Source organism: Caretta caretta, chromosome 6 (genome assembly GCF_965140235.1).
Source record: "Caretta caretta isolate rCarCar2 chromosome 6, rCarCar1.hap1, whole genome shotgun sequence".
NCBI classification, from domain to species: Eukaryota; Metazoa; Chordata; order Testudines; family Cheloniidae; genus Caretta; species Caretta caretta.
The window spans coordinates 26,062,231-26,088,495 of record NC_134211.1 but is presented as its reverse complement, the minus strand read 5'-3'; the positions used below and the strand labels follow the sequence as shown (position 1 = coordinate 26,088,495).

At 42.9% G+C, this 26,265-nt stretch overlaps 2 protein-coding genes across 8 annotated transcripts in view; both read left to right on the top strand.

Moving 5' to 3' along the window:
- OSBPL5 (oxysterol binding protein like 5) overlaps window positions 1–5,309 on the top strand; it is a 220,223-nt gene extending 214,914 nt beyond the window's left edge. For all 6 annotated transcript variants that reach the window (XM_048854699.2, XM_048854700.2, XM_048854695.2 and 3 more), the window contains 3 exons: window positions 495–612; window positions 1,385–1,487; window positions 3,989–5,309. In XM_048854699.2, the coding sequence (XP_048710656.1) occupies window positions 495–612; window positions 1,385–1,487; window positions 3,989–4,124 (357 nt within the window). In that variant the 3' untranslated portion in view covers window positions 4,125–5,309. The remainder of the gene's footprint in view (window positions 1–494; window positions 613–1,384; window positions 1,488–3,988) is intronic.
- Window positions 5,310–9,413: 4,104 nt separating this feature from the next.
- LOC125638618 (tumor necrosis factor receptor superfamily member 10B) lies at window positions 9,414–24,646 on the top strand. 2 transcript variants are annotated; one of them, XM_048854635.2, is made up of 10 exons: window positions 9,414–9,658; window positions 12,704–12,809; window positions 14,318–14,449; window positions 14,677–14,788; window positions 15,449–15,522; window positions 16,191–16,310; window positions 17,805–17,830; window positions 20,035–20,364; window positions 20,882–20,936; window positions 22,802–24,646. In XM_048854635.2, exons 1-10 carry the CDS (start codon window positions 9,620–9,622, stop codon window positions 23,098–23,100), a joined length of 1,293 nt encoding a protein of 430 aa, XP_048710592.2. In that variant the 5' UTR covers window positions 9,414–9,619; the 3' UTR covers window positions 23,101–24,646. The 2 variants fall into 2 exon arrangements, with proteins under 2 accessions (XP_048710592.2, XP_048710593.2); XM_048854636.2 differs by lacking the exon at window positions 9,414–9,658 and adding an exon at window positions 9,999–11,726.
- The last annotated feature ends 1,619 nt before the right edge of the window (window positions 24,647–26,265 follow it).

Here is a 26,265-nt window from a genome sequence, read left to right as displayed (position 1 = left end):
GTGACTCCTAATGGACTTGGGCTCCTAAAATCTCTTTGGTGCCTTTGAAAATCTCCCTCATGAGATTTGGATCCAGATCTGGGCTATTGGTCTGGGCCCATCCCTGTTGTACACTAGTGGCATAATTTAGAGCCAGCAAGAGAACCATAAAATCCAGCAGGCCAAATTCATCCCTGGTAAAAGCCTGTTGAAGTTACACCAGGAGATGAATTTGGCCTGCTGGATTTTGTGGTTACTGAAAAATCTTAGCTTTTGGGAATTTTTTTTTTTTGGGGAGGAGGGGAGGGGGTGTGTGTGTGTGTGTGTGTGTGTTTCTCTCTCTCTAAATTAGATATTTCAGATCTGATCCTGAGAGGTTCTGAGCAAGTGTTCAGTCCCCCTCATGATCAAACTCCTAGATTCCAGAAAATGTTCCCTACCAGACGGGATAACACTTAGTCAAATTGTTGTCAAATTTTTGACAGTGTTCCTTTTAATCATGCCCATTGATTTAGAGATCTGCGAAAGAATGCAGGCGTCGTAAAACCAGTGACCAACCATCCAACCACAGCCAGAACACTGAGAGCAGCTGTTCAACACCAGAGTCTGTGCAGGAACTGTCAGACGATGATGGCAAGTACTTGGCAAACGTTGGGCCAGATTTTAATACCTTTGCTCAAATTTAGCACCTTATTCCTTTGAGGAGCTAAGGTACTTCCCAGTCTCATTACTGGTGTCCAAATCTGGCCCATTGACTTCCTTTGACGTTGTTTTACTGATTGTTGTATTAGAAATACGTCTCACTCACTATTTCTGTGTTCTGTCCGTTCCTTCCTTCCTTCCTAGTAGTAACACACATGTCAGTGACAGGCTATTGTGCCTCTGAGGGCTTCCCGAGGGCTGACTTAGCAATATCAATCACTTCTGTGGCATGAAACATTGTAGAGAAATGTGCACTGCGACCACTCAGTGCCACTAGATTTAGGAAGAGAGCAGGCCTACTTTTCCACTACTCTTCTCCTCCCCCCCCTCCCCGTTAAGTTTTGTTGAAGGGGCTAGCAAGGTGCCCTTGAAGATGAAGAGAGCGGGGGAGGGGGTTTGCAAACCACTGTATAATTGCGCTCACCCTACAAAGGAGGAAGCTAGGGATATTTGGTGGTCAGGGGTTCTGTGCGCTGAGGGGGTACTACCAGTCTGACTTCATATCAGCCTCACTCTGGGGCTTGGTTTTCATGATGAAAATTCCATTCTGCATTAAGTTCCATGTTAGTGGTGTCCTTTATCTGAAGTACTTCACTGCATACAGCTGCTCACTTGCTGGGGGATTTTGTGGCATGTGTCACAGGTCTCCCAATCACCAGAGATGTGTGGTAAATCTGTTTGTCCCTTCAATGGTTTGCCGCAGGTTTTGAAAGTCCATGTACTCGGTGCGGAAAGGAAATGAATCACCTGAAGGAAATCCACATGACTGTCTTATCCCTACAGAAAGCCCAGCAGGACATACACAGGTAGCGATTTGCATTTGTTAGCACCATGATCTCAGTAGGACCAAAATAACCTTTGGTGTTTAACTCCTCTGAGCCAGCCTTTGGAGTCTGGTTAAATCAGAGGGGTGCAGTTTCAAGGTATAACAATAAGTATCCTATTAAAATCCAGAAAAGACTTAGTAAGCCTTCACATAAAACACGGAGAGGATCTTCTCTTAGCCCCATCTGGGAGCATTACAGATCTTCCAGCTCTTAAACCTACTGCATAGATGCAGACATCTGGGGAGCTCACCAGAGTACTGGCTAGAAGTGTGATTGCTAGCTGGCCATAGAAGGCCCTATTTGTCAAGGAACCCAACATGCCTACATTTGACTTGCAACCCCAGGTAGGAAGGGAGCTGCACAGAGATCTCACTGCACTGCTTTCACTATTTCTCCTCTGACAGCCTCAGTCATTGCAGGAGAAACAGAGGCCTGAGGGCCTGTAATTGGGTATTGACAGATTCAGTTCATGCTTTCAATAAGGTCTCTGTTTAATACCATGTCTGAGAGATTGGTGATCACACCTGGTTACTTCACTGGCAAACTGGAGCTACACCTTCTGAAATGGTCATGTTTTCAGCAGGGGTCCATTATGGCTTTTATACTCTGACTTGCCTCGGGGTCAGGGTGCTGCCACCCCATCCCTGCAGGAGTATAAGGAAATGGAGCTCCCAGGCATGCAGGGGGAAACATGGCTGCTGCTACATACCATATAGGGGGCTGCATTCATTCTCCTGTGCACCATGGGTTGATCTTGGGTCCAATAAAGTCCATTGGAAAGTTCCCATTGACTTCACTGGGGCAGGAATAGGAGCCAGGTCAGCAGAGTCTCCGGGTGCATAAGTGGGTGGAGTCCTAGGTGCTGACTCTGTGGGTGCTCCGGGGCTGGAGCTGCTCAGCACCCACCGGTCGCCTCATGGATCAGCGCCTCCTCCCCCACAGCACCTCCTGCCTGCTGCGATCAGCTGTTCAGCAGAAGTGTTCAGGAGGTGTTGAGGGAGGGGAGGAGTGGGGACAGGAAGAGGTGGGGGTAGGGGGTGGAATGGGGAAAGGGCTGGGGTGGGAGCTTGGAGGAAGGGGTGGAGTAAGGGCGGGGCCCGGGGCGGAGCGGGGGTCAAGCACCACCTGGGAACTGGGGAAGTCGGTGCCTCTGGGTGGAGCCATAGGCTTACTGTCTCATTCCCATGTTTGGGGTGGCTGGTGCCCATTGACATGCTGGCAGGGAGCCAGTCCCTGCATTCACGGGAGGCCAAGGAATGGGATTGTCTGGCTGTGGGTGGAGGGGATGCAAGAATGAGGAGATGTCTTGTGCCCTCCTTCCCTTCTCAGCCTCATGCCATCTGGCTTTGAAGGCTGATTCTGTCCATCAGAATGGTTCCAAAAAGTACTGCTCAGAGGGAGGAGTGTGAGGGTTAGTGACCATTCAGACACCCTTTGGGAAGCTAATTCTATTTTAGGCTGTTTGACAAGACTAGTAAAGATTTTTCCAATGGCAGTACTCCTCCTGATGACTTTGGAAAGCTAATGAGTTTGTTTAGGCTTGAATAAAGTGCAGCAGATTATGTTGTTTCAGTAGACAAGGCCAAGAAACCTATTCTTCCCTCGAGTTACTAAATCTTGGCAAGTACCCAGAATTTAGGTTTTTGTTAGTCTCTAAGGTGCCACAAGTACCCAGAATTTAGTGTCTTAGAATGAGTTGGCAATTCCTGAATTTTGCACTGCACTCTGGCCTTTGCTGCCTTTCTCACTCCTAGTGCTAGATTTTCAAGGAACCTGGCCCCAGTTGGGGGTACTGAGCCTCACAAGTGCTTGGCACCCGGCGGTCCCCATTGTGAGAGGGCCAGATTCCCTGAACAGCCCATGCTGAGATCGCTGGAAAACCCAGCCATTTATTTTGGTGCCTGAGCTCGACCTGGGCTGTTCCACAATGAGGGCCAGATTTTCCAGGTGGTGAGCCCTTCTGAAAATTCTGTTCCTACTGTTTCTGTTGCATGGGAATCAACCCTTTTTTTAGAATAATTGTTGGTATTATAGTAGCACCATGAGACCCGAACTGACATCGGGGCTCCATTGTGCTGGGTTCTGTGCATGCACATAGGGAGACAACCCCTGTCCCAAAGAGCTGATGGTCTATATAGAAAAGATAGACAAAGGATAGGAGAAAGGACATATTAATATTATTCCTTTGTTAAAAGAGAAAAGCACGTGGGCCCAATCCTGTACTCGTCAAACAGGCTTGTAAATTTAAGCCATGGGGAGTCTTGCCTATGTAGGATCTCCAGTACTGGGAACTGTAGCTGAGTGTTCATGTGTGTCCAGGGCGGACAGGGGCAGGGAAGAATATCTGTAAAATTCTTTCCTACATGCAAATGGCATCCGATGAAGTGAGCTGTAGCTCACGAAAGCTTATGCTCAAATAAATTGGTTAGTCTCTAAGGTGCCACAAGTACTCCTTTTCTTTTTATTATTTGTTGTTTCAGAAACCTCACTGCTCTGAACAAAAAATCTTTCTACAGTAAAGCCTCTTCCGAAAACCTCCTCCTGGACTCTCGCTGCTGGTTTCTCATTTGCGTCTTTCTTACATGTCAATTGTTCATTAATTATGTCTTCAAATAAAAGCACTACGTATGGCAGCAATAAAAGTTACTGGCTGCAGGAGGGGGACACTCGCGCAAGGAGCCCATCGAGGCACCAAGCACTTTAAAACCAACGCAGCAGAGATGGAAGAAAGAGCCAGGCTAAAAGGGGACCCAGGGAACCAACAGAGTTTAGTTCCTTCAGATTGTCATTTGCCTTTTTACATGTACATCTTCAAGGACCTCTTTACCTGTACGGGCCTTAATGCTAAAGCCAAATGTAGCTTTAATTGTGCAATTTGTTTTCTATGTCTTGTCATTTTCTGATGCAATCCATAATTACCAAGCAGTATTGGTGCCCCAATAATGGCAAACATCCACATGGTTTTAGAATGGTTCCATTGCTTTGTTTTATAGCTCTAAGGGTTGGGGGAGGTGGGAAGGGTTCTTATTGTCCATTTTCAAGATGTCTGTTGGGTACATTCAGTTATGGGAGGGGAACATCAGACGGTCCAAAAATCCAACCACTTGGTTATTGGTCATGGTTTCTCCTGGATCTTGCTGTTGACACACACACAGTTGGACTTGAAAATGTGCATGACACTCCACTGCACAGAGATTGTAAATATGCACGATTTCCTAAAGTTTGCCACCTTTAGGAAATGGGAATCATTCAGTAAAGCTCCTCATTCTGTTACAGAGCCGATAATGTCCTGAACTAGACCCACTGAATCAAATGTCAGACATATTTGTTTATAAATCCTGGTCACTTTTTTTTTGGCTATATGGCTGTTTTTATATTATAATAACACAAGAATTGTACAGAATTCCTCTGAAATTTCCCATTGCCCCCTTGGAGAGGGAGCAAGTATGTGTGTTCGATCGTAGGCACATCTATTATTAAAGGTCAGGAAGGGTAAGGGTTTTGCCACTGCGTTGTTAACTCTGTTAACAGTCTTCCTATTTTACACCATTTTTTAAAAGATTTGCAATATTCTTTGTAGATTGCAGTCAGTACTAAGCCTTTATTTTCTGGCCTGAAGTAGTTCCAAGTGGTAAGTACTGCTATATATACAGCCTTAAAATACTTAGTGATGGTGCCAGACTGGCAAACTTTAAATGTAAATGTTTCCAAATTTTTAACTACATTCCTTGTCATGTTCCCCAGTTAGGGGAAACCTGTTTGTGCTTGATATGTTGAAATAAAATTACACCGAACTTTCAATGACAATTTCTTTGATAGATTATTTGTGTTTGGGATTTTTCTCATTTTGTAGCAGTTATGCCGTGCTTTCCTAATAGATAGTATACAGTAATAGATGTACAGTTGGCTACCGTATGTACACAGAAGAGAGAAGCATTCCATGCGAAGTTCTGAGTGACACAATGAGTTGTCTTCTTCCCTGAAGGAGGAGCAACAGCTCATGGATGGGGTTCATGGAAATGCTTGGCAGATGCTCTCTATCTTGCATGGAATGGGAATAGCAAAATTCTATGATCTGACATTTGTCTGACTCTCAAATTAGGCCATGCTTTTCAAATGCAACAGGTGATTTTTGGATGTCTGTCTTGCTGAAACACCTTAAAGATCCACGGTAGTTAGCACCTTCTTGAAAAATGCCTTCACAGGGAAAGAATACGATGAAGTGAGCTGTAGCTCACAAAAGCTTATGCTCAAATAAATTTGTTAGTCTCCAAGGTGCCACAAGTACTCCTTTTCTTTTTGCGAATACAGACTGACACGGCCGCTACTCTGAAACCTGGTACTAAAGGGCTCTTTCATGTAGCAGAGAAAGGCATACCAAGAACCAATGGCTGGAAGCTGAAGTCAGACAAATTCATATTAGAAATTATACACAAATTCTAAGTGATTAACGTTATGAATAAATTACTAAGGGAAGTGGTGGACTCTCAATCTCTTCGGGTCTTTAAATCAAGACTAGAGCCTTTCTGGAGGGTATGCTTTAGCCAAACACAAGTTATTGGGTTCAATACAGGGGGTAACTGAAATTCTATGGCTTGTGACATACAAGAGGTCAGACTAGTTGATGAGAATGATCCCTTCTTGCCTTAATATCCATGAGGGGGGCCAGCTTTCAGAGGGCAGGAACTCGGCACTTTCTAAAAATCAAGCATCTCTAAGGCCTTCTCTACACTGCCACTTTGCAGAGCTGCAACTTTCTCACTCAGGGGTGTGAAAACACCCCCCTGAGCACTACAAGTTTCAGCACTGTAACGTGCCAGGGTAGACAGTGCATGAGTGCTGGAAGCCGCTCTCCCAGCGCTGGTAGCTACTCCGCCCGCGCTCTGCCGTGACTACACAGCAGCACTTTAACGTTGCTAGTGAAGACATACCCTAAATGTTTCAGTCTGGACGCCCAAGGTCACTAATCACTCTTGAAAATCTTGGCCTACCTGCTTCACAAACAAGTGTAGTTCCAGCGTCCACTTTCTAACGAGTGTTCATTCCAAACAACCTACCTCCAAGCTCTTCATTTTCAGCAGCAGGCACTTGTCTGGTCTCTCCCGTCTGTCAATGCTGTCTGTGCCCTTTTCTTATGTTTTCATATTTTTGTGTTTATCTCCTTTCCAGACCTTGCATTAGACTAGCGAAGAATGTGCTGATAGAAACCTGTTCTCTTTTGCAGGAGTGTTATGTCTTCAGGACAGGATTATGACATACATTTTGGAAAAGAATGTCAAGAACAGTCTGACTCAAAGGGCAGGGGTGCTGATTGGGAAGCCACTAGCAGGTGCTGAGTAAGCAAATGCTTGAAGTTGTTGGAACTCTTCCACTTTAAGAAACAATATGCACCCTCAAGGAATTCCATTAGAACCTATTATTTATTTTTATTAGTCCTATTAGCAGTAATATAAAGAATTTTACAAAGAGATTTGCAATGCAGCCAATGAAATGTTACCTACATACCCCAATTTCACATCAGCAGTGGTACGCGGTGGAAGTCTCCAAAATCTATCACTGTTTCCCCACATGGGATCAAAATTATTCCAGTGTAAAAAAAAACAAACCCATACATTCTTCTAAAACAGCAGATGGATTATAATCAACAAGCAATTGCTGTAGATGGAAATCAGAAAGGGAACATTCAAGCGGGCATGGGAGATGAGCCATTTTTAGTGTATAGCATAGATGGAAAATACTTCTCATGGTCATCTGTGAGCATCTAGCGCAGGTCCTTAGAAGGTAAAAGTACAAGGCCCTTCCATGCAAACTAGAAGAGACACACCTTTAAATCTCAGGATTTTACTATTTCTGGGGCTAGCCAGTGTAGGCAGACATGATCAGAGTAAAGCCATGGCATTATATTGCACTACTTATTCCACCTTCACAGAGGATAATCCCTCGCATTAAATGACAAAATGGACACAGTTGAAACAATGCCTTGCCTACCATTTTTCCTGTGCTTCACAATTGCTTGATATGTCCATAGGAATTGCTTAAACTGAAAAGTACTATTGGGGAATTTTAGTGTGCTTTTATCTTCTCATGCAGTTTAGAAGTGGGAAGCAGCTCGTCGCCCATCCATAATAAAAGTTTTGCAGTACAAATCCTACTATCAATAACTGCTGTGAAGTCCCCTTGTTTTCAAGTGCAATGTACAAGTGCAACTGCTTGGCATTTAATACACAATTCTGAGATTAATGTGCAAAAAGGACTAAAAGAATACAGCTCACTGTCCTCTTGTGGGTTGGCTCTGCATAAGAGTTTGCAAGATTTGTGGCTTTAAGGCCTGAGCCATTTCCCATTAAATTTAATGGGAGTTGCATTAGGCCTTTAATTTGTAAAGAGGAGATTAAAAGTGTATAAAGAAGAGGAGAAAGGTGGTCTAATGTTTAGGGCACTAATCTAGGATTTAGGAAACTGGTGTTCCAAGTCCCTGCTCTGCCACAAGTGTTTGAATTGTTTGAATGATTTTAGGTAAGTCACTTAGCCTCTTTCCTCCCTTCCAGTTGTAAAAATGGGGAATTGTGAGGTGCTCCAATACTCCAGCAATGGGAGCCATATAAGTACCTTAGACAACTGGTCATATTGAGTCCTATACTCTAATGACCCTGTTTTGTGGGTGGTCAGAACAAGAAGCAATGGTCTCAAGTTGCCGTGCGGGAGGTCTAGGTTGGGTATTGGGAAACACTATTTCACTAGGAGGGGGTGAAGCACTGGAATGGGTTATCTAGGGAGGTGGTGGAATCTCCATCCTTAGAGGTTTTTAAGGCCCGGCTTGACAAAGCTTTGGCTGGGATGATTTAGTCGGTGTTGGTCCTGCTTTGGGCAGGAGGTTGGACTAGATGACCTCCTGAGGTCTCTTCCAACCCTAATATTCTATGATAGGCCTCTCCCACAGACATCACAGTTGCATGAGCCATAGCAAGGTAATGTGAGATCAATATATCTTTGCCTCTCAGGTTTGGTACTTGCTATCTGACAAAAGTAGCTACTATTTAGTATCTGGTGAATTTTTTTTTAAGTGAATATGCTCTGACCTTAAAGGTCAGGGGTCAAATTCACTGCAGCTATAAGCAGCTGTAACCCTGGATTTGGGGCATTTTTTCTGCATCGTGAAAAGTTCTCAGCAACAATGCTGTGACTTAATTTCTGGACACATCTACACTAGGGAAAAGTAGGCATGTTCATTTCAACCAGCTACCCTAAAGTGAAACTAAAATGTGTCCTATCTTCTTTTAACACTTTTTCTTTTCTTTTCCCTAAGTGTGGACATGGCATTGGTGGCCCAGTTAACCCAACTGCAGCATGCTTCTTACACTATCATTGTTTTGAATCAGGGACTGCATCTGTCTACACCTGCATTCAGCATGTAGCATGATGGTGCCCCTATTCTTAATAGGGTTGTGGGCTTATCCATAGTTATGAGCAGTGACACAAGCCCATAGGCTTCATTAAAGGCAGTGTATAATTCAGTATATAACACCCTCCTCATTTGGACTGTTTTCTCAGCAGAAAGGCTAGCTCATGGGTCTGTTTAAGAAAGAAGGATTTCTGATGTTTGGAAAAAAAAATGCTCCCTCCACCGTGTGTTCTTGGGCTAGCAGTAGCCCCAGGTGCCGTTTTTACCCCAGGAATTCATCATATTAGCCAGGATACTTATAATGGAAAAAGGGAAGGCAATTTTAAGTTAAGACCCTCCGCTCAGGGAGTGGGAGGGGGGCTGTCTATAAATTAAGGAAAGCAGGGAGGGGCGAGTGGATCCTTAATTTTGCCTGTTTGATGCAGTTACAAGGGGGGCGCCAAAGAAAATCACTCAGAACTGTGTTCCCTTATTTATGCAGAGAAAAGCAGGGGTGGAAGCCGGGGCCCCTGGTGCTCGCGGCGGGAGCCGGGGAAGGGGAGCGGGACAGGCTCCCTCCAGCGCCCTGGCTCAGCGCCCTTCCGGCGGGGTGGTTCTAGGGTGACTAATGACATCAGGGGCAGCAGCCGGAGAGGCGCAGGCTCCGCCCAGGACGTGAGAGCCGGGTCCTGTGGTTCCGGGCCCCGCGAGCCGCTCCCCGGGACGCGCCATGGGAGCCGGGAGCTTCTTGCTGCTCCTGCTGCTGGGGGTGAGTGCGGGGGGGCAGCGGGCCGTGCTGATCGCCGGGCACCGGAGCACTGCAGGGGGGCTGCCCGCGCCCCTGCAAGCAGCAGCCGGGGAACGCCCAGCCCCGCCCGCCGGCTGCCCGCGCCCTGCCTCGGCCCACGGTCGGGCTGGCTGAACTCCCGGCATCGTTCCCTCCGCCTGCCTGCGGGCTCCGGGCGCGTCTCTGGGCGCCGGGGGCGCGACACCGCTTGGGGGGCGGAAAAGGGTTTGGGGGAGGGGGAAGCGGAATCCGCTGCGGCCAGGTGTTTCCCGGCAGCCGGTGCAATCTCTCCTGCGTTTGGGGGACGGGAGTGTGTGTGGGGGGGGAGATGGGTCTCTCTGGCTTTAAGAAAAACTTTTCAAACAACAGACATTAACCCCCTGAAATGCGGATCTGAGCCGTAAGGAGGGTGGCCAATTTTGGTTGGACCTCTTCCCCGAGGTTTCATCACATGACCTAATCTGTAACTAAAGATGAATCATTAATTTCTGGAGATTCCAGGACTATTCTGGAGTATTGGTTGGTAACCTTAGTCATGAGTCACGTGGGCTTGGTTTTATAGGGGACCAGGAGAGAATATCAAAGTTTTCGGTTTTTTCTCTGCATCAGAGCAAAGGTGTGTCTGGAGCTGGCTTGATTGCTAATCAGTGGAGATGAAACAAGAAATTGGCTTCTCCTAATCCTGGCCTGGCCCTTAATCACAAGTGTTGAGACCATTTCTCCATCAATTCCCAGCTGTAGAAGACATCAGTGATGTGTGCTAGCCTGCCAGGACACAATGCATGCCCTCCCAGCTCCAGGAACTGGCCATATTCACACCTTTCCCTTTTCATAAATCAGACACATCTGAGTCACAGAAGCAATCTGGGCTCAGACCAGCAACCCCCTAGATTTGGTCTCAACCTGCCCTTGGTTCCACAGTGCTGCACTCTGGAATGCCAAACTGGCCCTTTCCTGGGTGTCATGGGGAGCCTATTACTAGCTCTGTAGCTGTTGCAGTGATAAAAGGAGAACTTCTAAGTTCTCTTGATCCTACATGTTTCAGAAAGGAAAGCTCTTTCAGAGAAGGAGGGGTTTGATAAAGCATCGATCAGTGGAAGGGGTCAGAAATGGATAGTCCCTTATTTTTGTTTTAAATGTAAACTTCCTAAATTCTGTTTTCACAGTTCGTGCTGTGATTTAGCTTGGCTTTGCTATGTTGCTTGTATTTGCTATAGAGGCTCCAAGTAGGGATCAGGAACTCCTTTTGCTCTGCTCTGTATAGCATACGCATAACAAAAGGAAGGTCTGTGCCCCAAAGAGCTTACAATCTAACTATGTGATGAGACAAACACATGCATCCAACAGACATATGGAGGAGCACAAGGTAACAGAGAGACACAATTTTTTTGTCAAATTAACTACTGTCTCCTGAGGAGGTGGATTAACTACCCTTCCTGTTGCTGTAGGAAGTGTCTATGCTGAAGCATAGACCAGCCGCAAGACACACACTGCATTCAGTGTGCCATAGGAGGGCTGTGTTGGAGCAGGGAATTGAACCCAGGTCTCCTGAATCCTGGGCTAGAGCACTAACTCCTGGGCCATCTTTCCTCTTGAAAATCAAAATCATGAGTCATTGACATATTGCTTAACAGCTCTGTGCCTCGGTTTACCTAACCGTAAAGTAGGGATTAATATTCGTCTCCTTGCATAGGATGTTGAAAGGACTTTTAATTAATGTGTTTTTTAAAGTCAACATGTAGATCCTCAGGAGAAAGGTACTACCGAAGTGTGTATTTATTATTTATTTTATTTAGTAGCAGTTTTTCTTTTGCTAGGGATCCAGTAGAGTGTGTGTTATGGGCCTGAGATGTGGGTGTACTGTATATTTAGTACAAAAAGGCAGGGAGAAGTATAGGTCATCCGTAAAGAGAGGGAAGTTGGGGGGGGGTTGCCCCTTTTTGCTTCTGTATGTTGTGTGAAAGTTGTGATACTTTTTTTTCCCTCTTGTTTTTTCATACTGGAAATTGAGGTCCTTGGTAGGCTGGAAGACTGCGGAACTAAAGCAATGGTAATGAGAGCTAATAGTGAAAGAGATGTGGAGTTCTAGTCACACCATCAAACACTTTCATGTTGCTTTTGTTCGTTTGTTTTAACATTTATTTAACTTGAGTTAACACTGTTGCTCCTTCTGCTGAGGTACTAGATCACACAATCGACCTGCTCTCAAGCCTTCCCTGTGGGTCCTTCTGCAAAATCAAGAAAGACCAAACTTGATATTCCTGACTCTTCCACAGTTGTGGGAGGGGAGAAAATCTTAAAACCCCAAAACTCCTTTCAGGCTTCCTTTATACGCTGGAAAGGGAACAGGCCTTATCTTAAAAAAAAAAAAAAATCTTTAAGCATTCTTGCAAAAACAAAGCCCACCTTGAGATTATAGTGTGATGGGTTTTGGTGGTGTTTTTTTTTTTTTTTTTAAATTGCTCATGCCCCTATCATGCTGTTTTACCCTTACTGAACTGTTGCAGTTACTTGTGACTTGAAAGCTTAGCAAGAGGGAATTTGTGTTTCCTCTATTTCTTGTTGAAGTCTTTAGAATAACCCAATATGTCCATAGGCCTCTCACTGAGAATGGCAGAGAGTCCTGTGGCACCTTATAGACAAACAGACATATTGGAGCGTAAACTTTCGTGGGTGAATACCCACTTTGTCAGATGCATGTAGTGGAAATTTCCAGAAGCAGGTATAAATATGCAAGCAAGAATCAGGCTAGGGATAACGAGGTCAGTTCAGTCAGGGAGGATGAGGCCTCCTTCTAGCAGTTGAGGTGTGAACACCAAGGGAGGAGAAACTGCTTTTGCAGTTGGCGAGCCATTCACAGTCTTTGTTTAATCCTGAGCTGATGGTGTCAAATTTACAAATGAACTGAAGCTCAGCAGTTTCTCTTTGAAGTCTGATCCTGAAGGTTTTTTTTGCTGCAGGATGTTCAATGTCATGGGGGCGGGTGGGGGGTTGTTGATTCGACACATTGCAGTGTATTTTCCATAGGTTCAATCATCAGCAATATCTGAGAGTAGAGCCGAGCCCAGCAGCCACAACTGTGGTGATGGAGAATATCTGCATCAAGACTGCTGCTGTAAATACTGTCCTGCTGGTAAGCACTTAGTGATCTGTAGTTCACTTGGCTAACAAAGCGTTTTTCAGAGATGATGATTGTACTGGTTGGTTTTTGTGCTGTAAGATAAAACCAATGAGAGAACAATACATGTTTGCAAAAGCCAGAGAGGGCCATTTTATGCTGTTCCTCCTCCTCTTCAGCGGTGCGGCTCACTTCGGAATGGTATCCAACCTTCCACTAAATAGGGTGTGCCTGGGTGACCTTGGCAGTCGGTCAAGAAACGTGGGCATGCTATAAAAGGCAGAGTCTACGTCAGTACTGAAGGAAGCTGTTCAAAGTTAAACAGCTTTGTTTGAACTCTTGAAAACTGAACCAATGCCCTGACCACTCGTTTTATTCCCCCAGCATCACCTAATCGTAATAATGCTTTGTCAGATACAAACACTCGGTACCGATAGTCAGCAGAAATTTTATGTATTTTAAATCAACATGCAAAACTTTTCTTTATTTTGTAAACTATATGCATGTCCATCTTGGAGATGGGTGTAAAATTCATTCATTCTTTATAGGGCCCTTTGCTCCTTGGCACAAAGCTAAGCGAATTCTATCCTCAATTTGTTATAATCTCATCAGGTTTGCCCTGTGGATTTTCTAAACCTTGTGAGTGAATTTAGTACTCAAGTGTCAAATTTGCCTTTGCACAGAGACCTTGAACAAGGCATATACATTATTTGAATGTGACTTAAGCCCTGTTTTAAGGACTTAGGCCCTGATTGTGCAATTGATAGCAGATGGGCACAGAGGCCTATCTGAGCGCTCTCAACAGTTCACCCATGTGGTATGAACTGCAAGAGCGGAGCCACAAGTAAGATTTAAGTGCAGTGTAGGCCTCATGTGGGGTGGATTTCACTCAAAGTGAGGAGCTAATGACACTGGTTTCAGAGAGAGAGAGCGTTAGCTAGAGCTGTATGAGCTCCCCTATACTTTATTTACCACATCAGTCTCACCTGAGGCACTTTCACTAATCTATTCCTAACCTGTTCTGAGCGCAAACTGTTAGTGGTGCTGAACTATGACAAACTGCTTATTAATAAATAGGGATGTGAATATGTGTCCAAATAGAACTAAGAAAAACATTGAAACAATTATTTTATTGCTAAAACCTTCCTTTTGGAGAAGAAAAATACAGGCATCTTTATTAGTAGAATATTTCAGAAAAATGACAAAAAAACAGGGAATTATTATTGATGGAAATTTTTGTAAAACATTTTCCCCTCTATCTATAGAGGAGGAAAACCCGCAAGCCTATTGGCCTCTTATTACTAGTTATTTATGTGTTTTTTCTAATGTTATCTGGCCACTGACGTCTAAGTGTTCTTCCTGGTTTTGTTGTGTATACTTAATCTCATTCAGCTCCACTCCTTGCAAGGAGAGTGGCTGAAAGGAGTCATGTTGCAGTATGCTTGAATAACAGTTAACTGTATCCTAATACTACCCGAGATATACAGCTTTAGTGTTGAATTTCTGCTTCTCCCTTTATACAGGCACTTATGTTAGTAAACACTGCAAGGTTCCACATACAGAAGGAATTTGTTACCCTTGCACAGATGGAGAGGATTATACTGCTCATGCAAATGGCCTAGATGAATGCCTTCGATGTAAACTGTGCAAAGAAGGTATAGTACAAAGCTTGGGCTGATCTGTAAATACAGTTGGGTTGTTTTGGGCAAAAGCTTTGGTGGTCTTTGTTCCGCAGAAAAATCTGTTGTCTTAATCCCCTTTCTTATTTTCATAGATTTAAAAACACTTACGCTTTTTTAAATAACTGATGCTTGGTAGAAAAGGAATTGCAAATTCAGCTGGATTACATTTGTAATTTATATGATTAACTTACTTTTCTCAGATCAAGTAACTGTGAACACCTGCACTTCGATGAGCGATACTGAATGTCAGTGCAAGCCAGGCTATTTCTGTCCGACTCAGGACTGTGAGATGTGTTACAGGTGCAAGTCAAAGTACGTATAAGATCCGATTTAGGCAGTTGCCTTCCATATAGTACAGTCAAAAGTAGAACCTAGCTCCTGTAAATGCTTACCCACATGTTTACCTTTCGACACGTGAATAATCCCATTGAAGTCAACGGGGCTGCTCGTGCGTTTGAAGTTAAACCTATGCCTGAGTGTTTGCAGGATCAGCGCCTAGAACTGAACGTACTGCTGTCCTGTTTGAGGCTTCTGCCTGTACACAAACATTTCCTGATTCCTTCACCTGCCACATTTGAATAGGCTTTGGACGGCTACCAGTCAGGACAGCTAATGTCAGTCAAGCTACCCAGAATTTTATAACAAGGGACCAACTGTTGAAGGAGACTAATTAAGTACGTGATTAGTTAACACTTCTTCTCAGTATTTTTTCCCTTTGAATAAATATTTGTGTACGTTAATCTCTCCCCGTGGGCGTCTGTGTTTTTGCTGTGCTGCCACATAATCTTCTAGCATCCTTTTTTCTTCTGTTTTTCAAGCACTCTTTCTTAGTGACTGGTGAGAAAAGACAGTTTTGTTTTGTTTTTTAATTTGCACATTCTGTCCATGTATATAAATTATTCCTTGAGAGTAGGAGTTAGCACGAGTACAGATTGGATTGCGTAACCATTATATTTTTATCATCAATTTTAGGTGCCCAGAAGGGAAAGAAATTGTACAAAAATGCAATGCTACAGTTGACCTGGAGTGTGGCCATCCTCCCATAGGTACAGTATAAACTATGCTAAGGGAGGTCTGATGACTTTCTGACTCTGTAGGTAATTCAGAAGCAGAGTATAAAAGTGAGGCTTTGAAATCCTACTGTTAAGTGTTTGACGAGCCCACGTAATTCACACTAGCAGCCGCTAGATGGAGACAAAGACTCTCCAAGTGTGAGTTGTGTAACCAACCAATATTTGTGGTGATATTTAAACTAGCACAGGGGACTTGTCTTGGTGGAAAGGATTACATAGTGGACGCGCCTTTCCAAAGTGTCACGTTCACACAGTTTAAAGCTATAGGTAGCATGCCTTTCAAATACTCAGTTAAGTATTAAAACGTGAAAAATATCTGTATTGTGGCATAAATCTGAAAAGATATAAAATGTATTGAATTTCTTTTCCCCTGTAGAGCCTGTAGATGCCCTTCTACTAGCTTTTAATTTGCACCGACACACACCAGCACCTAGATACCCTAATGGTGTATTAATATCTGAGAGATGGTGGCTTTCTTGGGGCAGAGACTAGAGGTTTCACTGTAACAAACTGCTGAATTTCACAGGCGTTGGTCTCCATTTTTATCTGCAGCATCAACATTCTTACACTGCAAAAACAACTGTCTTATGAGTGGCTTTAGTATTTCAAGCTTGCTTGCTTTTTTTTTTTTTTTTTTGCAGGGACTGCGAATGCTGCAGGTTGGATTGGTGGGGTCATCGTTATGTTCGTTCTTTTTGTGGTTGGGTGCCTTCTTTTTCTTTTCCTTAAGAAAAGGATATCATATAATAAAACAAATAAAGGTAATTAAAATTCCTTTCCATGGATAACCTGAGATACACAAAGACTCAAGTTTCCAAAGCTAAACGAAGTAAAAGCTGAGGTTGTCCTTATGGCTTCTGTCTGCCCTCGCTCCGAGCTGCTGCACTGCTTCCGGAAAGAGCTGGCAGGTCCCCGTGGTCCCTGGGGAGGGGGTTGCCACACGCTGCCCCCGCTCCAAGCACTGACTCTGCAGCTCCCATTGGTTGGGAACTGTGGCCAATAGGAGCTGCGGGGGCGGTCCCTGTGGGCAGCGGCGCATGGAGACCCACTGGGCCCCCTGCCTAGGAGCCACTGCCAGGGGGGTGTGCCAGTCGCTTTCAGGAGCCGCCCAAGGAAAGTACTGACACCCTCTTACACCCCTGCCCCACCAAGCGCCTGCACCCCACACCCAAACTCCCTCCCAGATCCCAACTCCACACCCCATCCTGCACCCCTGCCCCAGCCTAGAGCCCACACCCAAACTCCCTCCCAGAGCATGCACCCCCTCCTGCATTCCAACCCCCAGCCTAGAGCCCGCACCCCAACTCCCTCCCAGAGCCTGACCCCACACCTCCTCCTGTACCCCAACCCCCTGCCACAGCCTGGTGAAAGTGAGTGAGGCTGGCAGAGAGCAAGCAACGGAGGGAGGGGGGATGGAGTGAGCAGGGGGTAGGGCCTTGGAGAAGGGGCAGTACAGGGGCATGGTTTCAGGAGGGAGGCAGGGCAAGGATCTTTGGGTTTGTGCAATTAGAGAGTTAGCAACCCTGCTGGGCAGGCATGTGAAAGCCCTGGCCATGCCAGAAGAGCATGTCCGGCCAGCACAGCCGGCAGCTCGCTGGGCACCAGCCAGCACAGGTGCAGCACTGCCCAAATGTCGGGCAGACGTGTCCGCGCAGGCGTGGCTTGTGTGTGCTTGGAGGCCCATTGACTCTTCTGCCCTTGGGCCCGGAATTGCTGTCAGCGGGCCTGCTTCCATCCTAGCTGTGTCTACAGCAGGAGTTTTGGTTGATCTAATTATTTTGCACAGGGCATGACGTTTTTCACAGCCTTGAGTGATATAGCGTGGTGACCTAAGTTTCAGGTGTAAACCAGGTCTCTGACTAGCTTTTGAAACTGAGGCCTAAAACATTTTAAAGATCATAGAATCTCAATAGATTACTACAATTAACAGAAAAGATAATGTTTATTTGTTGGAAAGTGGAATTTGGCTGGGCTTATTAAGTGGAACTAGACCCCAAATAGAACTCTGTTAATATCTATCTAGTACGTACAGTATGCCCCAACCATTTGTGCTCCAGTAGATTTGGCCAGAAGGAAGTCATTCAGTTCCTTGAACTTGTCAGCCTGCTCTACAGGTTACCTACATTTAAACTTCTGGTTGCAGAACTCTCTGACACAGATTCTCAATCTCAATGTAACCAATATACTAATTCAGCTATATTTAAACAATATAATTTAGTAGAGAGATTTTAATTTATATTCTTCATACGTTTCAGAAAACAAAGATGCAGAAAAAGATGTGGTAAGTTTCCTTTGGACACATGCCACTTTTCTTTTACCTGTATGTTTATTGCATAAAAGTTCTTTTAAATTAAATTGAAACTGTTTAACTATAGATGATGCACACCTTTAGTCACTTTCTCTGCCCTGCTTGCTGTTGTGTATTGGAACACTTTTCTTCACTTCATACAAAAACCCAAAACTTTTATGTCATCTAGTTCACTTCCTGTTAATGTTGGATTGTTCTCTACCATATAATGTATTCTTTAGTGTCTTGTTTAGTTTTAAATGCCCGATATGATGGAGCTTCCAGTACCTCCCTTGGAAGAATATTTTAGAGCTCTAATATGTCTGTCAGGAAGCCTTTCCTGATAACCTAACTTTTTCATTAATTTCATTAACTACATACCATTATTTCTAGTTATATCCTCTTGTAATGTCTTAAATAGTTCCGCTTACATATTAGGGGTTTACACTCTTCAAATGTATATCAATAGTTATATCCTCCCTCAGCACCCAACCATTAGTAAATGCTTAGCTTCTTTCTCTCACTTTAAATATAACTGGTGTTCTTACACGAGTAGTTCCATTTGAGGTTGTTAGAACTCATAAAGTGACCAAGATTTTTACCCTTAATCTCTGCTTGTGAGTCAGTCTCTGTATGGGGTCCTGATCCATGCTCGGTGTTTGGAACACTGTCACAATACAGATAAATAATAGCCCCATCATTTTTGCTGCTCTGCTTGGAATACTGCAGCTGTAAATATCACTGTGATATTGACATGCCAAGAACTGCACATCTTGCTTAAAGACAACCTGCTTAAGAAAAATTGTAATTTGTAGGGAATTTTGGCAAAATCTTCAGTTTCTCCATTAGGTATGTAAGGAGCTTCAATTTTTATATTTGGGTTAAAGTTTAATACTAGATATCATTGGAAGGCACAGATAAGACTGTCTTAGTTACCTTTTTAATACAGACTTTTACTTAAATAAAAGTAAGAGACACAGTTCAAAGGCATTTGTTTATTAACTGCTGTTCTAGGACAAATTTAAAAAAAAACACCCCCACCTCAATTCTGCAAGATGCCTTAGGGAAGTCGGTCACTTTAAACTGTGTGTGACAGTTGAGGTCCATCATAAGTGGCTCAACTATCTAAGCACCCAGCTGTGTTTTGTCATTGTTTTTGTTCTGAACTTGCAGGGTTATTTTGTGTGTTCTGTAAAGGCTTAGCAAAGTAATAGGTTACGATAAAGATGCAGAGAGAGGGTTAAACTGGGGTAGTGGTAAGAGCTGTGGAAGTATTCTGCTCAGGTTCTCACAGGCCCAGAGCAGATCTCTCTGTTAAAATGATCAGCAGTGAAATAGTTAATATTTACATTTTAAAATGCAATTGTTAAACTTCAGAGTTAATACCAAATGTGGCTAGCTCACCTCCCTGCCCCTCAGCCCACTTGGCATGGGGTTGGTTACGTGGTTGGAGAGTGTAGTTTAGTGATAAGGGAGTTATTGTAGCCTTTTTTCCTAAACAAAAGAAAAATAAAAAAAATCCTATTTTCAACAGATGTGGCTCTCTCCTTGCCTAACTACAGAAGCTCACATGTAACTTCTTTGCCATTCTGTAAAGGTCTAGTGATTAAAGCTGCTCCTGTTTGTCACTTGTTAACACTGTAGCTTCTGAATTTTTATGTGGGATGTCTTGCTCACAATGAGGCATTAAGTATGAAATGTTCTTCCACTGCAACAGGGGTGGCCAACCTGAGCCTGAGAAGGAGCCAGAATTTACCACTGTATGTTGCCAAAGAGCCACAGTAATATGTCAGCAGCCCTGCTGATCAGTGCCTCCCCCTCCCTCCCTGCACCTCCCAATCAGCTGTTTCGTGGTTTTCAGGAGGTGTGGGGTGGGGGGAGAGGAGCGAGGGCACTGCAGGCTCAGGGGAGGGGTCAGGAAGGGGTGGAGTGGGGGCAGGGCCTGTGGCAGAGCCAGGGGTTGAGTAGTGAGCACCCCTGGTACATTGGAAAGCTGGCGCCTGTAGCTCCAGCCCCGTAGTCGGTGCCGGTACAAGGAGCCGCGTATTAACTTCTGAAGAGTCGCATGTGGCTCCGGAGCCACAGGTTGGCCATCCCTGCACTGCAAGGTTCTTGAGAGCTTGCCTACAAAGCTATGTATGCTTTAATAAAGCACTCTTAATTAGCACTCTCTAATAAGTCACTCTTATTCCTTACAGGAGTCGGAGGATAGCACTGAAATTTTCTTTGCACCAGAAATGGAGAATGCTAATGCTAGTGCACCCATTTTAGAGATCCAAAACTCTGTTCAGAGTCCACCAGTTTTAGCAGTTAATAGTCCTGATTCTCTACTAAGAAATGAATTGCCTGAGGATACCAGTGTTGCATTTTCTGAGAGAAGTGGCCTACTTCTAAATGGTGAAAACAACTCATGGGAAGAGTCTTACCACAGGACTGCAGGATATTCAGCACCAAACAAGCGTCCAGACAAGCCCAATTTTGTCTCCCACCCTGGACAGTCAAATGGTGGGATGTCCGTATCTCAGACGGTAAGTGGGAAATGCTCAGTGTGTCATGAAATCTGTTGTGTAATTTCATGGAAGAAAGGTAATAGCTGCTTCTTCTAACATCTAGAGCTCCCTGGCTTGCAGAATGATTTGGTAATAAAATAGACCCCCATCACCCCCCAAAAGGATATGAAATATGCTTTTGCATTATCTTAAATTTGGATGTTTGTTTGAGGTGGTATCAGAAATTTCCATCACTCATCCAGTCAACCTAGAAACATTGTTTGATTAAGTGACTGCTATACTCTTCTTTCCACTGCTTAGTACCAACAGGGAAGACACTTTTCTTGTTAAGGGATTATTAGCTAGTGGCAGAGCTGGATTTTCTGGCTGGGCAGTTTTATTCAGGTGTTTGAACTTGAGTTTATTCTGTGAAACTTTTGAATTCTCAGACCTACCTTATAGATACTGTGAAATCAAATCACCAGATCAAGGATAGTGATTATAAATAAGCAAAAAATGTTTTCTGTTTGAATAAACATGGGTGTTTATATTGCAGGTCAGGGATTCTGAAGCCAGGCCTCATATAAAAGTTAAAGAGCTTTCTCGAGAAGGTGAGTAGTTCAAATAGCCCACCTTATTAGGGATCTAAAATTGGTAATAGTCAGCGGAGTACTGGGCAAAATGTGACTGTCTGAATTCATTGTACATAGCTGAATGAGAAAATAGATATTTGTATAAATGTTTACAAAAATTTTGTCCTGCTTACTGTATTAGCACTTCTAAACTGCAGATTGTTTGTTTGCTGCATTTTAATTATTTTTGTACTTCTGAAAAACTGCTTCAAAAACAAAACAAAAAAAACCTCATCGCACCCCCCCACATACATTTCATAGCAAATAACTATTTATACAGAAGGACATCTCTTTTGCATAATGTATTCCTAGGGACATGAGACATAGGACTAGAAGTTACATTATGGGTCGCAGCGTCCAGTTTCCTGCTATCACAGGCCACCCCCATCATATACTCTGAATAGTGATCTTTAACAACATGAATATGTGTCAGTAACCTTAGGAACAGTAGCTTTTTAGAGCTAATCATGCTCTAGTAAAAGGTCCATTTATGTACCAGCAGTGTAATCCGTAGCATGCCATGTAAGGACACAGAGGGGTGTGTTTTGTTTTGTGTTGTGGGTTTTTTTTTTTTTTTTGTACTGCAGCTTTACCATTCAAACAAATAAAATGCCAGGGTGTATCAGATACCAGTGAACTAGTATAGTGTATGGCACTGAAGGAAGTAAACCATGTTCTGATGGAGGGTACTGGTGATATCAGTCTTACCTTGGCAAACTATATCATACTGATAGTTGTGTAGATGGGTGGGTAAAATTAATTGCTAAGAGTGATCAGAAAGCCATCAAAAGTGAACAAGGACCTTAAAACTACAGTGAAATCTGTACAAAGGGCATCTTCAATAGACGATCTCCCATCTTAAGAGACCACTTTGAAGTATGCATAATGACATCTTTGACCTTTTAAAAAGATGGTTTTGAATAGGAAACCAGTTGGTTACCTGTTCCTTGGGTGTTAACTTAGGACAGGCTTCACCACTTTTGTTGAACTGAATCTTTTTATTGTATTGACTTTCAATAGTATACATGAGTTTTTGTTTTTAATGTAAAACAGTTCAGGTCATGCTAATCAGATTCCATAAAATATATGGGTACAACTTGATTTTAAAATCATACTCTCTGCTCCTGTCTTACACTTGGGGCCTGTTTACATGGTAAAGCGATGTGCACCAGAGGGGTGTGAGTTCTAAAGTGCACCTGTTTCACACTAACTGGCCCATGTAGACCCCCCTGGCACACACTAAAAGTCCCTAATGCACGTTAACATAGTGCAATTTGACCCACATTAAGGAACTTTTAGCGCGTGCCAGCAGTATCTACGTGGGCCAGTTACCATGCAATACGGTGGTGCGCATAGGAATTCATACCCCATTGCTGCACAGTGCCATACTATGTAGACAAGACCTAAATTGTATATTAAAGGAATAAAATGACTACATTTAGAACAAATCAGTTATGATTTTATTACGGCATAAGAAAATTTCAGGTTTAGATGTCTTCTGAAGTCTATGTAATGGTGCTTTTCATCTTCTACAGATAGCTGCCATGCAAAGTAAAACATACCTCTCTATTTGTATTCCCAATTTATCAGTAGCTGGTTGAACAGATACCGTATAGGCCAACAATGCAGTGTGGGAGGAAATGGAGTATATTGCTGAAATACTCTCAAGGGTTTATTTAAGCTCTTAAATCAAATTATGTGCCAAGGAATGTTAAACTACAAAGGGGAAAGGTAGTAAAATGGCAAATGACCTGGATTTATCTGAGAACCTATACAAGTGTACATAGGCATCTATAGAAATGGTCATTTTAAAATATTCAATGCGCTTTTTTTTTTTTCCCCAGCACTAAGTGACAGTTTTTATTATTTTATGAAAGAAGTGCCATCACGGAACTGGAACATGTTTATGAGAACTCATCTAACAGATAATGAAATATATAACACAACTTTTGAACATCCAACAAATATTGAAGAGCAAAATTATCAGATGTTAATCATTTGGAGAAACAAATTTGGAAATGAGGCTTCCATTATTAAATTATTAGATAGCCTATGGAATATAGGACTTAGAAGGTCTCATGAAAACATAGTAAACCATTTAATAAGTAAGGATATTATAACTATACTAGAGGCCGAAGACTAATGAGTATACTATTATCAACAAAAAAACCAAAGCCAAAAGGATCTGTAAACTCTATAGATATGTTTCTATGCACAACCTTGCTTTAGTGCATATTGCCATTTTTTTTTTATTGTTGGTTTAAGAAAACTTGAAAATATCAACATAAAAACTACTGGTAAAACAAATAGAGAAATGAGTTCAGGTATCTTCACTGCAACTCGTGTCCTCTAGAATAGCGGAGTCTCAGAAATGTATCTTACAGGACTCTACTTGACATTTGTTAAACGAGACAAGGATTCAAGTTGCTGTGTTCACTGAGAATGTGTCCTGAGTTGTAATACATTAAATAAACTTGGGTACCCTTTTCATGTTCAGCTGAGGAAAGAACATAAGTGTATGTTAAACTATATAATAAACTTTGAATACTGTTATGTCTTGGGAAATGAGAACTGTAAGGGGAACCTCACCGTGACTGGATGGAGTGATTTGTTGTCATTGAAGGTTTTGAAGCATATTGTCATTTTATTATCTGCACTGATAAACTGGACCAAACAACATCCAGAATCTTAATTTATTTTTTATATGCAGCGAAGAATGTACTTATGAGAACACTGTAATATGAAGAGATTTGTAGAGTTTTAGGCCAGAATGGAGCATTAGACCATCAAGTTTGATCTCCTCTATAATTCAGGTCATTAAATTTCAGCCAGTTACCTTTGTACTGAGCCAATAACTTATGTTCAGCTAAAGCTTATCTTCCAAAAAAGCATCCAGTCTTGAAATAAAGACATCAGGAGATGAAGAATTCACCACATCCCTTGATAATTTGTTCCAAAGGCTAATTGCGCTCACTGTAAGGAATTTATGCCTTATTTCTAATTGGAATTTATCTAGCTTTAGCTTCTAGCCATGATTCATCTAGCAGAGAAAGGAAAAATACGAAAGAGCCCTTTAGTACCTGGGATTTTCTCCCCATGAAGGTGACTTGGATACTGATCCAAGTACCTCATCTTTTTGATAAGAAGAAAGAGCTCTTTAAGTCATCCACTGTAAAGCATTTTCTCTAGCCCGTGAATCATTTTTGTGGCTCTCTTCTGTAACTTTTCCAAATTTTCAACATCCTTTTTCAAGTGTGCACACCAGAACTGTATACAGTATTCCAGTCTCACCAGTGCTGTATACAGAGGTAAAATCACCCCGCTACTCTACTCACTATCCTGTTTATGCATCCGAAGATTACATTGGCCCTTTGCCACAGCATCACACAGGAAGCTAATGTTCAGCTGTTTCTTTAAATCCTTTTCATAGTCACTGATTTCCAGGAGACAGTTCCCCATTCTGTAGGTATGGTCTGCATTTCTTGTTCCTAGATGTATAACTTTGCATTTGGCTTTGTTTGAATGGGCTCAGCTTACCAATAAACAGCCTATACATCTGTTTTTAACAGTACTCTTAAATGCTGTATTTTTATTGTCCAATCTTAAAATTATGCAAATTGAATTTCTACTTCATACCTATTATGATGTACTTTATATTTTGCTATTAAAAGATTTTTCACTCTTTTAAATGTGCTGTCATTTATGAATAAATATTCGGTCTCATTCTCTCTCTAATTTTGAAGATTTTTTTAGTAATTGGGCACTGTGCTTTTTAAAAATAATATTAGTAGTACTGGAGCAATTCTGTTTTAGGGAGTTAAATACATTGAGCTAGCCAGATTAATAGTCTGCTTTTTCCTGTCCTTGGACTGAATTGAAGAAGTGATTAGTGACTATTCGTGGTGGTTATGGGATTGTGTATAATATCCCACACCCTTCAGGGATGGCTTGTTGATTAAATTCACAATTTGTTTACCATGGCCTCTTTTAGGCCTGTGTGCATTAAGGTTTTAGCTGCACTAATGTATCTGTACCAGCTGTGTATCTGATTACCAAGGCAGACAAGTATAGATAAGGAAGGGAAAGCAATTTTAATAATGTTGGCTAGGAATCATCCCCACTTCTTAGATAAAACAAACTAAACTAGATTCCTTGTGAGATGTGTTTGGTCACAGGGACCCCCTTGGGACTGTCACCTGACGTGCTGGAATTACCTCTGAGCCTGTTTTCCCTGCTAGCTTGGGACTCCAGAGTCCTGCCCTTTGAGCCAGACATGCTAGCCTGCTGTAACCTGGTCTGGTTCATGCCCCCAAAGCTGTAGACTTTAACTAAAAACTGCTCAGCAGCTTACTTGCCTCCAGCACTCAGATACCCAGCTCCCAATGGGATCCAAACCCCAAATAAATCCACCTTACTCTGTATAAAGCTTAGACAAGGTAAATTCATAAATTGTCCGCCCTCTATATCGCCGAGAGAGAGAGATGCACGGCTGTTTGCTCCCCCAGGTATTAATCACTTTTGTTTATTAATGAACCCCAAGTAAGTGATTAAGGATGAAAAAGTAGGATTTAAGTGGTTTCAAGTAATAACAGACAGAACAAAATAAGTCACCAAACAAAATAAAGCAAAAACCTGCAAGTCTAAGCCTAATACATTAAGAAACTGATTACAGGTAAAATCATCACCTTCAGAGATGGTCCAATAAGCTTCTTTCACAGACTAGACTCCTTCCTAGTCTGAGCCCAATCCTTTCCCCTGGTACAGTCCTTGTTCGTTCCAGCAGACATCTTAGGTGGAAAGCAGAGGTGTTCTCATGACTGGCAGCCACCTTTGTTCTGTTCCACCCCCTTTTACAGCTTTGGCATAAGGCAGGAATCTTTTGTCTCTCTGGGTACCCACCCTCCTTCGAAATGGAAAAGTACCAGATTTAAGATGGATTCCAGTATCCTGTGATGTGGTCATATGTCCTGTGAGACCTCATTCTTCATTACCCATGGACTGGCCCACAGGTACATAGGAAGGCTTGCAGGTAAATAAACCCATTCACAACTAATTATCCTAATCAATGGGAGCCATCAAGATTCTAAGCCACCATTAATGGCCTACACTTTGCATAATTACAATAGGACCTCAGAGTTATACTTCATATTTCTAGCTTCAGATACAAGAACCATACATACAAATAGGAATAGATTCAGTAGGTTATAACCTTTGATACCTTACAAGAGACCTTTTGCATAAAGCATATTCCAGTTACATTATATTCACATTCATAAGCATATTTTCATAAAACATGGAGTGCAACATC

Coding starts and splice junctions, on each gene's coding strand:
- LOC125638618 (XM_048854635.2), top strand. CDS start 9,620: ATGGGAGCCGGGAGCTTCTTGCTGCTCCTGCTGCTGGGG. Junction 12,810..14,317: donor CTGTAAATACTGTCCTGCTG/GTAAGCACTTAG, acceptor CCCTTTATACAG/GCACTTATGTTAGTAAACAC. Junction 14,789..15,448: donor TGTTACAGGTGCAAGTCAAA/GTACGTATAAGA, acceptor CATCAATTTTAG/GTGCCCAGAAGGGAAAGAAA.